Here is a 14755-nt window from a genome sequence, read left to right as displayed (position 1 = left end):
ATTTCAAGGAGAAAAATCGAAGTCGAAGACTTCATAATACATCCCAAAGTTCACACAACACGTCCGGGCATGGCTTTTTACAAAGGCACCGCCAACCGACCTCTGAAAAAGGTGTAAATTTGCATAATAACTCTATCAACGGAACTTAGGGAAGGCCAAAATGTCGTCGGTAAACGGGGAGATCAGCTTCCCACTCGACCCCTCGTATCAAAAACCTCTTTACACCTCTTATGTTGAAGGCAGATGACGGTCGGGACAAATAGCAGCAGAGGGAGTGCAAATATCTCCACTTAATCAACACCGCGGATACATTAGGAAAAATCTGTCCTTTTGAACCGTATTGTTGCCTTCTTTTTTTCCTGCGCACTATGACCTCTCGTAGCGGGGCATCAATTGCGAGAGGTCGCTAGCTGCTATCCTGTACTAACGAACAAATTCCGGCCGGCGCTTCTGAAGCCAAAGTCCTGATATAACTCAAATGACACAGGGTGAAATTTCAGCATCGATTGGTACACAGTGCAAGATACTTGTGGGGACTGAAAGAATGCTTGACACAGACACATAGATGACATATTTTCTAAAGCTGCCGTTTCTTATCTGGTGTCGAGGTGTTGGCACGCTACTTCAAACGGTTGGAGCAAGTTAATGATTAGACTTGAATCATGCCGGGGCATCAGGGGGTCAAGTAGATTACCTGACTATTATAGAGAAGTATGTAGAGCTCAGTTCAAAAGGACACAATTGGATTTTTCAAAAGTTTTTATTTCAACGTTTGTTTTTTTACAATTTAATTTCAGAGAAGTTATATGTGTAAGGGCTTCAGAGTCGTCTACTAGACCATACAACAGAAAAATGAACCGTCCATAGCTATTAATAATGTGAGGAGATTCTGTATAATGCCCACACAAGTAAGGTAAGAATCAGAAGCGGCTATAGAAGGTGAAGATATAAAAATGACAAAGACAATACACTAGTAAGATGACTAAACAATTTCACGAAAAATGAGCAAAGACGAACGACGGAAAGAAAAGAATAACACAAAAGCACTAACGTACATTCAGACACTGCCTCCAGTTTTTTTTCAATTGCAATGTCTTAATGGATATATGGAAGGGTGGATGTATACAAACACAGTGATTGAATAGCGCCCCTGTAGTTCCACAGCAAGTTGCTAGGGGGCAAAACCTACAGCACTTCTTCCTTACATCACAAACTATCTGTCACCAAAAAAAACATGACCAGCACGTCAAGCTGCTGCAGAACCAAGGTCACATACTAGGGGCCCCAGAATTGACCTTGACCTTCGTCTCCCCAACACCTACCAGCATACCAATCATCATCATAATCCATCCAGAAGTTCTTGAGTTATGCTGACAACAAAAATCCGGAAACACAAACAGACACACGCACACAGGCATACAGACACACACACCGAAAGACAAGCCAGAAAGAGAGAGTAATGTCATTGCCATTCCGCTAAGCCGTTTCAAAGATTCAACCGATTCGTTGCGCAGAAGATAAAGGAATACCTTACACTAAATACGAGGCGGACATTAACAGGTGGTTGTAATGACACAGACTTTCAGACAGGCGGCGCTGCTACACGCGCTTCATCGTGACGTTGGTCACAAACGTCATACTTCAACAGCTTGTGAATGATTTAGAGTTACCATTGTTTTCAGTGAGTTGTTTTCCGGTGCAGACCTTATGGCTAACAATGACGTCTAGTGAATTTTGCAATTACTACAAGTGACTTTTAGTCAGACACACTCAGCTCTTTTTATACTGATTGCTTATGAGCGCCACCTAGCTTGTGTACTGCAGGCCTGTCACAATCATCGTTAGAATTAGAAATGGTCAGAAACAGCTTTTCTGCTGGCGTCGGCAAGTTCGACTGTAAACATGTCTATGTTCAATGCTGTGATTTAATGTTATTGCAGGTAATCTAACACTTGAAAGGCCAGGTCGGCAGACTGGAGTATCCACATTTATCTGCAAACTATTTTGCTCTGCAGCCCTCTCGAGATCTTTAGCAGGATGAGGGCCCAAATTACGGTTGCCGTCGTCGCACTTTCTGTGCTGATCTTGTTATTATCTACTAGTATCTGCTTAGCGGTAGACACGGAAGGCGGGGAAGACTCGTGTCCGAAGCAGATGTCAAACAGTAACGTCAACAACATCACCGTGGTGGCTCCGCCCGGACCTCAGGGGGACACGGGCTCGCCGGGCCCGCCGGGCGGTCGGGGAGAGAAGGGAGAGGCGGGCCGTCCCGGGAAGCTGGGGCCATACGGACCGGAGGGCCAGAAAGGCGAAAAGGGGTCCCCGGGACAGAAGGGCAGCCAAGGCGCTGAAGCATTTGGCGGAGGGGCTGTTTACATCCGATGGGGTCGGAAGTCGTGTGAGGAGGGCACGGGCACGGTAACGGTGTACTCTGGGTTCGCCGGCGGATCGCTCTACAACCAGAAGGGAGGAGGGAGCAACTATCAGTGCCTCCCTGCAGACCCGGAGTGGGGTTCGTATATCGATGGGGCGAACGGAATCAAGTCCTACATGTACGGCGCGGAGTACCAGCTTATTACAAACGCGCCCTACGACGAGGCTACCCTCCACGACCGTGACGTGCCCTGCGCCGTCTGCTACAGTCTCTTCCGCCGCACACAGCTGATGATCCCAGGTGGAAATATGTACCCTGATCGAACTATGTACCCGGACGGAATTATTTACCCTGGTGGAATTATGTATCCTGGTGAAATTATGTATTCTGGTAGAATTATGTACCCTGATGGAATAATGAACCCTGGCTGAATTATGTATCCTGGCGAAATTATGTACCATGTTGAAATTAAAATCATTTGAAAAAAAAAAAAAAAAAAAAGCTGATGATCCCCGCCCGCACGACCTGCCCGGACGGCTGGACACGGGAGTACGGAGGCTACCTTATGGCGGAGTATCACGACCACCCCAGCCGTTCGGAGTTCGTCTGCATGGACGGGGAGCCCGAGGTGCTACCCGGTGGGGAGGGGAACCAGGACGGCGCGCTGTTCTACCTCGTGGAGGCCCGCTGCGGCTCGCTGCCCTGTCCGCCGTACGTGGAGGGGAGGGAGCTGGCGTGCGTCGTCTGCACAAAATAAACATTTGAATTTAGATTCAAATATGCATGAAAGATGATATGATCGACTTTTATAATGGCAAAAAATCTGTTTGCCATACATCTGTTCTTTCCATAATTTAAGAGTAAAGAGGTTGCAGTACAATTAACCACCGCAAGAGGCGATGGTGTCAAAATGACATCCCCACTCAAACTACACGTACTGAAACAGCTGAAAGACTGCATCTGCAAACCAAAGTAGCATAGTTTCCTCCGATATCTATCATTCAGATTTTTATGCGAAAGTTGCTTGATTCTTAGCTTGGTATCCATCGTACTCTAGCTCTGGTCTGGTCTGGTATACCGGTAGTCTAGTCGCCTCCTTGCTGAAAGGTCTGGCACTCTTTTTCCAAACTTTAAAAAACGGTTTGGCCCTCATATAATCAATTACAGATTTGCGATAGCGAAACCTGTTTTAACCTGTCCTCGTCAGCGTCAACGGGCGTTTACATCTCGATATTCCGAACACATTCCGGACACATTGAATCCGTTCACATCGCTATTTTCCAGTCTTAAATGTAGGCCAGACAGTTCCAAGGCTGCAGTATCATCATGGATTACTAGTCGGCGCTTCAGTGGCGCCTCGTTGCTAGGTATACTGAAGCTTTGGCACACTGACATACCGCTAATCTCGAAGCTGCTCTCAGGGGACTGAACAGTATCCACGGGACAAAGAATACTAGTATATTGGCTGGCCCATGGATACTGTCCTGTCACCGTGAGATCTAGCTGCTTGAATATTACAAGATCACTATAAAAAGACACTCTAACACCACCCTTAATACTGTAAAATACGTTAAACATCTACCACACGTATAACATAGTTCCACCAGGGTACATAATTCCGCCACCCTGAAAAGATGCCCCCCCCCCCCAGTGTAATGCACTCCTGTATATCTATACTGTGCATACCCGGAAGGGGCGCTGCACTAGAGATCTCTCAAATCCATTGTTTAACACTGATTAATGTGAATGGAGGCTAGAAATATAAAATTCCTGACATAAATAATATTCATTCCTACAAATGATGTCATCTATATAGCTACTTACAATTTTCCCAGATATAAACCGCATTAATATAGATAGCTCGTATTTGTTGGTGCAGATAATCATTTCTAGTTAAATAAAGGTTAAATAAACTGTCTTGGACAGTCCACACCACACATTGCAGTATTGGGGGAACTGGGTAGATATCCACTGAGCACCCTCAGACACATTAGAATTATCAAATTTTGGGTTTATAAAGTGTTAGAAATGAATTAAAATAGATATACTAAGAAATGCTATAAACTATTATATGACCTTGACCAGGTGGATAGGAAAACCTGGATAAGTGAAGTTAAACAGCTGTTGGTGGCACATGGCATGCAGGAAGCATGGTTTAGCCACGGAGTTGGGAATAAAGATGAATTTAAAGAAGTATTTAAGAAAAGGACTAAACGTTATGCTATACAACTATGGAATGATAAATTGGAAATCTCAAAAAGGCTGAGAACATATGGTGAAATCAAAGACAGATTCGGTACAGAAAGATATCTAAGTAATATTAATGTCTTTAAATATAGGACAGCGCTCGCGCAGTTGAGATACTCAGCCCACACACTAAGAATAGAGGTAGGTCGACACTCAAATGTTATTAGACAAAACAGGTTATGCCCCTTTTGCGATGGGGGGGTTATCGAAGATGTGTACCATTTTGTTATGGAGTGCCCCTTTCTGAAAAGGTTAAGAACCACGTTTTTACCTTCTTATTACGCCAAACAACCAAGTCCGTACAAGTTTATAGAGTTGATGGAGGGACCTTCTACTGAGGTAATTAGACGGCTGAGAAAATCTGTTTACTTCGCTTTCATTCTAAGACACCAACACATCGGCAGTTTACAAAGCACGTCTGCCATGTCCACTTAACTTGTTTTATGTTTTATGACACGATTACTCTATTATGATTTGATTATGTCATGTTACTATGATCTTGATTTTATGATATAAACAATTACTTTATTGTGTGTTGCAGCTTTCAATTTTTGTTAGTAATGGAAAAAATGTTCAAGTGTTATTCCACTTCACTCATTTATTATTCAGTATTTTGTACTGGGTTGATTTTGTGTTTCATGGTTTACGTTTATTTATTTACTGTGTTGTTTATGTTTATTGGTTGTGATTATTCATTTCATTTTATGTTGTACATCGTACATTGCAAGAGCCAATTTCTGGCAGAGAGCAAATAAAGTTATACCTATGGATACCTTGTAGATCTTATTTCAAATCGGAAAAAAATTGGGACCGCCAGCTTCAAATCCCACATTAGCTTTAGATTGGTAAGAATATCGTTGGACTAACATGACAAATGTTGAGACAACTCGTTTGCGTGCGAAGCACACATTTCCTTTCAAACAAAGACTGGGTTAATTGGTTTGAATAGGTTTAATAACTTGCACGTAACGATGCAACAATAAGAGCCTTGCAGCTACATTAGTCATAACCACACAACAACCATTTTACAGAGGTGTCTGCAATGTCAGATCTAGAATAGGTTAATTGTCGCTTTCATAGTAATGATCATAAAGACCGGGTGCCATGTTGATGAAACAACGTAAACTATTTTTCTGACCTTACGTTAACTGATCCAAAATGCGTACAAGCGCTAGTCGTCATAAGCTACATGTTAACAGACACCTGTAGAGAAAAAAGGTGTCTGCGTCGCCTGCAGGCTTCCCGCCATTTTTAATGCCAGACGACGTTTTCCGCGACACCATTTCTTACCACAGATTTTGCCTCAAACATGTCCCTGACATAGTCTGAAGACGAAATCTGAGTTAAAATGACAAGGGTTGAATGACATTTCATACAGAACTGGGGGAAATATGAGCAAGAGTATACGTACATGCCCTGTTTAACCAGAACTATGTTAAATACCGCAAACCGCCAGGGGGCACTGATTATGATAACGTAGGGCATGATCAATCAGTTCAATTCAGTTGACTGCTGTCTTCCCACTTACGTTGACACAGTGCAGTGATACGGCAGACTGAGATTATAGTTGTCGATACTTTGAATTCGAATGTAGTTACTGTTACGCACTACAAGAGATTGGGAGTTCTCTGTATTTATTCGTCTATGTACCAGTTATATACTTCAATGTCTGTCTTTGTGTGAATTTAGTTCTTTTTTCTTTGACATTAACATTTGAACCGCAATGTAACGTTACTATCTTATGATGAAAAGTATTTGTGTGGTGACCATTGTGGTTTGATTTTGTTGTCTGTTTTTGTTAGATTCCAATTCTTAGCTGCAATTTCCATCACACAATGCCGCAGTTTGAGGAGAGTCCACATTTCAGAGAAGATTTTTCGATTCAAAACACACACACACACGTAAACGCAAAGGAGGGAAATTTTTCATCCTGTCATTTGCATTTTGTGCCTCATTTTGGAAACAACTGTAGACAGCAACGTGGTTTGTTTACAATTGAGATATTCCATTTTTACTTCATAACGTCATCGATGTTTTACTCATCATCATGAGTCATGTATGCAAGATATATGATTACGTTGTGACAGTTATTCTTATTGACCTTTTGCTTTTGACAGGTCAGGGAATTTGACAGATGACAACACGTGCCAATGCCCGTGCTCTATTTTTGAATTCTGTTAACCAATTTTTTTCACTTCTCAAATGTACTTCAGCTTATGTCGTTATCACCTTTTCTTTATATGAAAGATTTTGATATATCAACATCTTTTCATTCTTATATATTCTACACGTTAAAGGACTCAGAAAGGCCTTCCCAGATCCCGGTACTTTGTGACAGAACCGGTTTTGCGGGCTGTCCGCCCGCGGCAATAATGTCAGCGAAACAAGAGAAATGTCACGAAATTTGCATCCAAGCGGTCACCAGGGGTAAATACACCTGTTGCCACCCGGGCGACAAGAGCTCGAGAAGAAGAAAAAAAGACAAAATCCCTGAGGAACAAAGATACATCCCTGTTGGGTGATACTTGTTTTGAAACAATGGTAATAACTACTAGTATTTCTCGTAATTGCCGTAGTTTGGTAGACGATTATATTGTAAATGCTGTCAACTAAATGTACTTAAATAGGTGGTGCTATCTGTGCACAAGAAGACTTCAAATTTGGCATACATTTCCATGACATGTATCCACATACGCAACAAAATTTTTATAGTTTTTTACTGTAAATTTTGCGGCCTTAAAAGAATTGTGGCCTTTTTTCCAAAAAAGCTCGAGCTCATTCGTCGTTGCTACTTTGTCTTTGCCAACAATAGAAACAGGTAGACAATTCGACTAGCGCAAACGAAGTGTGACCATGTCAGCCACCTGTGTGCTTTCGTATCAATCTTCGACACAACGAAATTACATAGCGCATGTAGGGTAAGTTTGGAAGCATTCTTGTAAATGTAACTATATGTTTAGTGGATAAAATTTGTGAAAAAAGAGAACACGAGCATAAAATAAGTCCACATAATTGACACCTTTAATGACAATGACAATGAACTTTATTGCATATTCATGCCCAACATGGGCTAAATGCATTAGGTATGATACCAAAAATTTGATATTCTGTTTTTCTCCCATGTAAGATACAACCACGCTGTCGACATACATGCATACTATTCATCTTGAAATGTTCGCGGTGGTTTTATTTACCCTATTTTCGCGTTAACCTCTCTAGCGCAAAGCCATGACACCGCGAACATGTGTTCCAATGGTTAAATAGTTTCAACCGCGAACTTAAAACAGAGCGAAAATAAATGAATCTACATATTAAGTATTTCCCAACCTTTCACCATTCCGTCCGCAAACTATACATACGGGTACCCTGTGTATTTACCTAAGTATACAAGATAATCATATTTCATTTACATCTTTCCAACTAAAAAGCAAATGTACAAGCTGATTCTAATCATTACAACATCCATGAAGTAAGAATCAAAATCGTTAAGCCAGAGTCTTCGCAGTTATTTGTTGGGAAGTGTTTTTCTGCCACGTAAAAAGTGATGGAGATCGTTCTAACGCCGTGTTACACTTACAGTCTTACAGAAACGTCGGTTTCTCCTTCAGTAAGTTACGTCGAAGAACGGCAGAAGGTCTCCCCTGTCACGCATTTCTTTGACGAGGCGGCGGTAGACGGCTAGGACCCGGCGGCACTCCTGCTCCAGCCCCGCCACGGTGATCCTGGTCGTGTCGGCGCGCTGCTTGTAGCCTTCGAACACCTTCTGGTACAGGGCGGCGTCCAGCAGCCGCAGCTCGGCGATACCCAGGCAGTTCTTCACGCTCAACTTGGAGAACGATTCCCGACTAAACGCCTCCGGTAGCGACATCGTGTTCCCGCTCTGACGCAGGGTGCTGAGAATTCGAGCGTACCTGTTTAAAAAAAAGACAGATCAGCCGTTTAAATTTTGTGCAAGGCAACGGAAAAATTTAATTTGATATAATTAGCATCGAGCGTACCTGTTTAAAAAAAAACATCAGCGGTAAAAATTTTGTGCAAGGCAACGGAAAAATTTAATTTGATATAATTGGCATTGGGACGGGTCATGTGCTTGAAATGTCTACAATTTACTGCAAAGACGAGACAATGGCGCTCCTACCTGTTGTGGATGGGCCTGAGGTTGTTGCCGAAGGTGGCTCGGTACTCGATAGACCGCGCGCCGTTCTGGGGCGGACTGGTGTTAATGTTCCCGCCAGGGACAGCATCCACGGGCCGCTCGGCCATGGCCGGACCGCTGGAGTCGGCCGGGACTGGGGGCTGTGTCCACTGCCCGGGCCCTTCGGTCGAGAATAGCCGAGTTTTGGGTAACACCGTCTCTCCTGCCCTGTCCTGGTTAACAACTAAAACGACAGTAACGATATAAAAAGATCAGTCCCGGCCCTCCATAACAAACTGCGCGTTTTATTGGCTAAAACTAGGGTCTAACTATCAAGTCGGAACGTGACTTAACGTTAGCGCCAGTTGCAAATAAAGTTGTCGTCAGACTACAATAGCTACATTACTATTCTCAATTTACTCCCATTCAAACACGAATAAAGATTACTTGACAGTAAATCTCATGTTTAGAACTTTTTGAGCATGTTTACGAAGTTGTCACCTGTGGGTTGCGGCGATGGCTCCCAGTGCATGTCCTGCGATGGGTTTTCGATGATCTCTTTCTTGACACGATCGTATTTCGGGGGCATTTTGTTTGGGGAGACAGGGGGCGACGGGAGCAGAGCTTGAGGGTGGCTGCTGTGCATTTCTGCAGTCGGGTAAGGCTCCCTAGCTGTGGCAGACTCCGGCTTGGGGTTTCGTCCCGACTCGGGGAAGCTCTGTGCGGTCGGGCGGTTGCGGTACAGCAGCTGTAGGGACATGTATAGAACGGTGGCGAGGCGGCGGTGTCCCACCATCACCGGGCTAGACTGCGGGTGGAACTGCGCGTCGCAGCCGTCACACAAGCACAGCGCGTTCCCGCGGTTATAGGCGACACAGGCCGCATCCAAGCAGACCCAGTTGGCCTTCTTCCCGCCACAGCCACCGCACCGCGTTTCACGGGACTTTCGGTCAAAATCGTTTGCTTGCAGGAGGATCCACTCTGCCCTGGACCCCTCGTAGGGACGGGAGCTGGCACCCTCCATCTTGGGGAAACTTAAGTTGTCTTACTGTCGTCTGGAGACCAAATTTATATTAAGAAGTACCTTTAATCGACACGTGACTTGGTCTGGCGGGAAAAGGCCAAAGGAATACGAACGCTTGGTTGCCGTTTGATAGCCTCTACCAGGCCCCGCGAATGGCTGGAAAAATAGTAGAAATTGGCCAAATAGAGTGAATAGTATGCTAATGGAGTCAGTTACAGAGAGAGGGTCCAATAGGCCATCCACAAACTGTAACTTCTATAGCGGGCTAACTTTTCTGACATGGTATCCGCCTATTTGGCCAATTTCAACGATTTTTCCAGCGACCTGTAGAGGCTTGGTTGCGGTCTCGATCATATGAACTTGCCAACATGTCGTTCTATCACTGTTGTCACGCTTAATTTTCATAAACAAAGGGACCTTGTTAAGTCTTCTTACAAGACGTAATGACAAGTATATAAAAGTTGAATAAAAAAAAGACATGACGACAACCAACGAAACAAAATCGGATCAATTAAAGGCTCTGACTAGTACTGGATGATATCTAGGGCACATGAGGGACTAGTGGACGTTGCCTTATGACATGTAGAATATCAAGGGTCTGCTTCAGAAGCTAGTTCAGAGCCTGTTAATCTAAGATAAAGTTACATAAAGCGAAAAACTTGAGCACTACCGTAGTACGTCCATTGTTGTCCAACAATCATATGTCCCCTTTAATTGCTATCAAAATAACATGTACATTGCCAAATGCGATTTGATTACTCATAAGGCTTACACATGTATCAACTACTCAAGGCGAGTTCTTAAGTTCGTTACATCTTAGTTTAAGTTAGTTGAAGAAATGTGCGCTGATTTTATCATCACTTATGTACCCCATACATAATCCACTAGTGGGTCACAAAACAGGTTTGACGAGTTTCTGGTGCAGAAGAGCGCAAACAACGACAACCTTTCGCAAGATTTCTTCTCTTTATCTTAGCTAAGCTCTGCTTTAGGGAAGGCGCGAAGTCTTACAACTAACTTTAAAAACCCGATACAAAAAAAATTAGACCGACCATTGCTTGAGATGTATACAATTTCTAAAATAAAAATTCCTACATTTTGTTGCCATGTGCCCGTGGGTTACAAAATGTAGCACGTTACCGGACCGTATCTACATGTGTGAGGTCGCATTCGTGTATCATATATAAAGAAAGCCCCGGTTATGCTTCGGTCCAATTTCCAATTCAGGGCCGGTCGGTGTCAGCTTGTAGGAACGAAAAATATGGTATAAAAGACAACAAAAGACACAAAACGTAAAAAAAATACTCCTAACCATATATCGTGTATTTTCTTGATATGCACATTTTATTTTTCGTTTTCGCAAACAGCCCGGCCGGGCTCCGGATTGAAAATGGACCGAAGCTATACACATAGCCAACAATATGGTCTCCCTAACTTCACCCAATCATGATTTGGAGCAAGGTAGGCTTTGATTGGCTGGTGGTCTACGCCAGCCGAATGTTTTGACATGATGGAAACATTCGGCTGTGGACGGGAGGTCTGAAATGGATTGGCTGTTGGTTGGGAGTATAGTCGGCATACCTAGCCTCTACCAGACTCCGCGGGCGGCTGGAAAAATAGTAGAAATTGGCCAAATAGAGTGAATTGTATGCTAAGGGAGTCGGCTACGGAGAGAGGGTCTAATATGCCATCCTAGAGCGGCAAACTGTGCCCCTATAGCAGACTAACTCCTCTTGCATGTTTTTTTTGTTGTTGTCTATTTGGCCAATTTCTACTCTTTTCAACCGCCTCTGGAACCTGTTAGAGGCTAGGCATATCATCTATATGCGTTTAGTTTCCATATTGTTGTGTTTGAAGAGAAATCTTATGCCACGCACGTTCTCGTGATGCAACGTTGACCAAACATTTATCATGATTCCATGATGATCTTTTTTTAATTGCAAGACAATAACTTGTTGACATCCCTGCTGACACAATGCCATTCCGGCCAAGGGTTAAACGGTGTCAGTTTTTGCTGACGGCTAATCTGTCGCCGTTAATTGGTTGATGAAAACATTTAATCATCAAGAATGGTCATCCCTAGTCTCGTGAGTGTGTAATTATTATCAAACTTTGTTCGAAGTTTTAAGGTTTGATTCACGATGGACTTGTCTATATTTTCATTCTGGGGTCTTGTGACCTCACCCTGAATCTGCTGTTACATATTTCTGGGTTACGTTATATTTTTGTCATCGTTTTGATCCGAGAACAAAATCTAGAATAAACAGACAACAGACAAGCTGCATCGTTTTTTTTACCAGTACATCCACCGATAGCACGTTCACGTATGTATCTAAATGTAACTACTGCCAGCCAATCCGATACATCATTTTAACCTAACCTGGCAAAATCGCGCTTCTAGCGAGGGGGAGGGGGGCATTAACCCAGTTAAAGATTGTGTAAGGACAGACTACTTTCAACCCACTATTTGATAATTTGGCAGGCATATGCCTAGTGTTGTTTTAGTCTGTGACTTAAACCCCGGTTACACATGCACACGACTCACCCCACCCCCAACCACCAGCAAACCACAGCCGACCTTGCTCCAAACCCACAAGGTGTTTTTCTGAAGAATAACTGGTAACTAGTTATGTACAAAGTGATTATTGATGTACAAAATGCAATGGGTTCATTGACCTTCCCAGGAGAAGACAACCTGTCTCTTGCGCAATATGCTTCATCCATGCAGAGATACAAGTGATTCATACACAAGCCTTGGGGGGCTTCCTCTTAGTTAGGTCCTATACTGTAAAGGGAAGAGTAATTTTGAGTCTAAAAATAAAGACACAAACGAACCAAAAAATTACCGCATGTTCGGGAGTGTGTGTTTGACACCTGTCCACCCCATGTTCGGGTGCGCATGCGCACAATGACATCTGACAACACCTGTTCATGGATATTTTGAAATATCACAAATTTGTTTACTTTACTAGATATCTCAACAGCTTCAAGAGATGTTAAATGGACTTAGCCAGTTAGAGAGTGCTATGACTAACCATCGCCATTATAGGATTTTGCCTTCTGTTGTTACAAACTCTTTGATAATTTGGATAAAAATCGGCAAAAGACCGTGTTAATTTCTCGAAGGGTGTCGTTTTCCAACTATCCCCACTTTGTAACTGTCATAGTGCCAAAGGTTACATGCATGAAACTGATACTAGATCTGACCTATGGTCGGTTTTTTTAAAGGTTGGCACTCGTTGTTCAATTGCAACAGACAACGCCACCATGCGGTTTCCTCGCAAAACAGATGGACCAGTTTTGGCGGCCCTTGTAACCCGAATCTCTCATGTAGCAAGCTCTATTATTTCCCCGTCTCCTTCTGAATGCCCGAAAAAGGGCGGAAAGCGTGTCATGTTTCCCTTATAGCGTTTAACGACTAGCGTTATGTCAACACACGGCTCGCCGCCCCTTAGGAAAAAAAAACACTCGGACTTAAAACTTTCCACTCGCCTCTATTTATCTTCCATACGAAATGAAGGATACAGTAGATGGTTATAAGATCTTGGACAAGCTGTCGCAGGGACATTTCGGCGCGGTGTTCAAAGCAAGACACCAGGAATCGTCTGGAACGTACGCCTTAAGGCTGGTCGAGTGTGACACCTTGACAGGCGCCAAGGACGCGGCGGGGCATGTCAACAAACTTAAGGAACTAGACGACTTCTGCGCCATCCTTTCCTACGTGGACGCCTTCACTGATATTCAAGACCTAAACGTCTACGTATGCGTCGTGACGCCGTTCGAAGATGGAACGACGCTGAACGACTACGTTCTTCAACACCATGGCGTATCCGATCAAGAACTCGGCGTGTTGCTGTGTGATCTAAGCGAGGGCTTAGCGTTCTTACACCAAAACAACGTCACCCATGGCGGACTGACGCCGAGTAACGTTCTTCTCTGGACAGACGACTTCTTACAGACTCGTGCAAAGATAGCCGACTTCGGAATGGCCAGAGTGTGCGAACATCTCGAAGAGTGGACTTATGGTGGCAACGTCTACAAGTACTTCATCAAGAGGCAGCTTGGGGCGGAGTACTTTCTTCCGCCCGAATGTTGGAGGGGAAGAGAAGTGGCGTCGTTAGAAAGAGTGGACATTTTCTCGCTGGGCGCCGTGATTTGTGCTATACTTCTCCACACTAGTGTGAATGTAGAAAGTAGAAGAATTCTGGCCTGTTTCGTCTTGAGCGGGGAGGGGCATCTGCCGTTATGGCACAACGGTGCGGCCGAAGTACTACAACTTCCAGCAACACCTATCAACTTTCTGCTGAGAAAAATGCTTAAGGCTGATCCAAAACAACGTCCCGACGCCAGCGAGGTCCTGCGCGTCATATCCAACGCTTTCGGTAAATCTACCGCAAAGGAACACAGACCGCATTTCAGGACAAGGCGGGTTTGCTATGGATTCTTTGCAGTCCTCGCAGCGGCGTTTGCAGTTGGAATCGGGGCTTGGAACGCAGGCATGCTCGAGTTGTAAGAATTTGTGACTAGAAAAGAAATGACTTTGGACTTAATAATGTCAACTATAGTACACGCAAAATGAGAGTCTACGGAATTATGTACCCCAATCTAAGACGATCCGAATATATATAGTGTCAGTAGCAAATCTACACAAGTTAAATGAGAGTTGACGCAATCTTTTGAATATAACGTTAATTTCACAGTGAATACGATCGCGAATACATAGGGAATTTTTTTCCATAAAAAGGAGGAGTCAATTGTAGAATTGTACTAAACCCGTATTTTCAGTTAAAAGCCGTTGTGAATGTCCAATGTTGGCTATTTCGTTAACAACAGACTGTAACTTTTATCTGGGTGCAAATCTACTCACAAGTATTCCTTGTACATTTGTATGTCCTATAGCAACACTATGTATCCTTAGCCCAAGGGGTGCAATAAACGTCTCTCAAACAAAGTATGAAAACGATATTCTTGCAGT

General features: G+C 43.6%; 3 protein-coding genes across 3 annotated transcripts; 2 read left to right on the top strand and 1 right to left on the bottom strand.

The window, feature by feature from the left end:
• Nucleotides 1–1952: 1952 nt before the first annotated feature.
• LOC136434174 (short-chain collagen C4-like) lies at nt 1953–4817 on the top strand. The gene is made up of 2 exons (XM_066426939.1): nt 1953–2674; nt 2872–4817. The coding sequence occupies exons 1-2, from the start codon at nt 2038–2040 to the stop codon at nt 3129–3131; spliced, it is 897 nt and encodes a 298-aa protein (XP_066283036.1). The 5' UTR covers nt 1953–2037; the 3' UTR covers nt 3132–4817.
• A 2803-nt stretch (nt 4818–7620) lies between these two features.
• On the bottom strand, nt 7621–9815 carry LOC136432632 (uncharacterized). The gene is made up of 3 exons (XM_066424055.1): nt 9258–9815; nt 8760–9000; nt 7621–8532 (listed from the first exon to the last, which is right to left on the bottom strand). Exons 1-3 carry the CDS (start codon nt 9778–9780, stop codon nt 8226–8228), a joined length of 1071 nt encoding a protein of 356 aa, XP_066280152.1. The 5' UTR covers nt 9781–9815; the 3' UTR covers nt 7621–8225.
• A 2807-nt stretch (nt 9816–12622) lies between these two features.
• Nucleotides 12623–14741, top strand: LOC136432630 (serine/threonine-protein kinase PDIK1L-like). The gene has a single exon (XM_066424052.1). The coding sequence runs from the start codon at nt 13295–13297 to the stop codon at nt 14291–14293; it is 999 nt and encodes a 332-aa protein (XP_066280149.1). The 5' UTR covers nt 12623–13294; the 3' UTR covers nt 14294–14741.
• Nucleotides 14742–14755: the final 14 nt, after the last annotated feature.

Source organism: Branchiostoma lanceolatum, chromosome 4 (genome assembly GCF_035083965.1).
Source record: "Branchiostoma lanceolatum isolate klBraLanc5 chromosome 4, klBraLanc5.hap2, whole genome shotgun sequence".
Taxonomy (NCBI): domain Eukaryota; kingdom Metazoa; phylum Chordata; class Leptocardii; order Amphioxiformes; family Branchiostomatidae; genus Branchiostoma; species Branchiostoma lanceolatum.
Note: the sequence above shows the minus strand (reverse complement) of the source record. Positions and strands in the feature narration are given on the sequence as shown.

What these genes read in the sequence shown, in the direction of transcription:
- LOC136432630 (XM_066424052.1), top strand. Translation starts at nt 13,295, where the DNA reads ATGAAGGATACAGTAGATGGTTATAAGATCTTGGACAAGCTGTCGCAG.
- LOC136434174 (XM_066426939.1), top strand. Translation starts at nt 2,038, where the DNA reads ATGAGGGCCCAAATTACGGTTGCCGTCGTCGCACTTTCTGTGCTGATC. An exon ending in CACACAGCTGATGATCCCAG is followed by an intron (nt 2,675 to 2,871) that starts GTGGAAATATGT and finishes AAAAAAAAAAAA; the next exon opens with AAAAGCTGATGATCCCCGCC.
- LOC136432632 (XM_066424055.1), bottom strand. Translation starts at nt 9,780, where the DNA reads ATGGAGGGTGCCAGCTCCCGTCCCTACGAGGGGTCCAGGGCAGAGTGG. An exon ending in GCCATCGCCGCAACCCACAG is followed by an intron (nt 9,001 to 9,257) that starts GTGACAACTTCG and finishes CTGTCGTTTTAG; the next exon opens with TTGTTAACCAGGACAGGGCA. An exon ending in CTCAGGCCCATCCACAACAG is followed by an intron (nt 8,533 to 8,759) that starts GTAGGAGCGCCA and finishes TTTTTTAAACAG; the next exon opens with GTACGCTCGAATTCTCAGCA.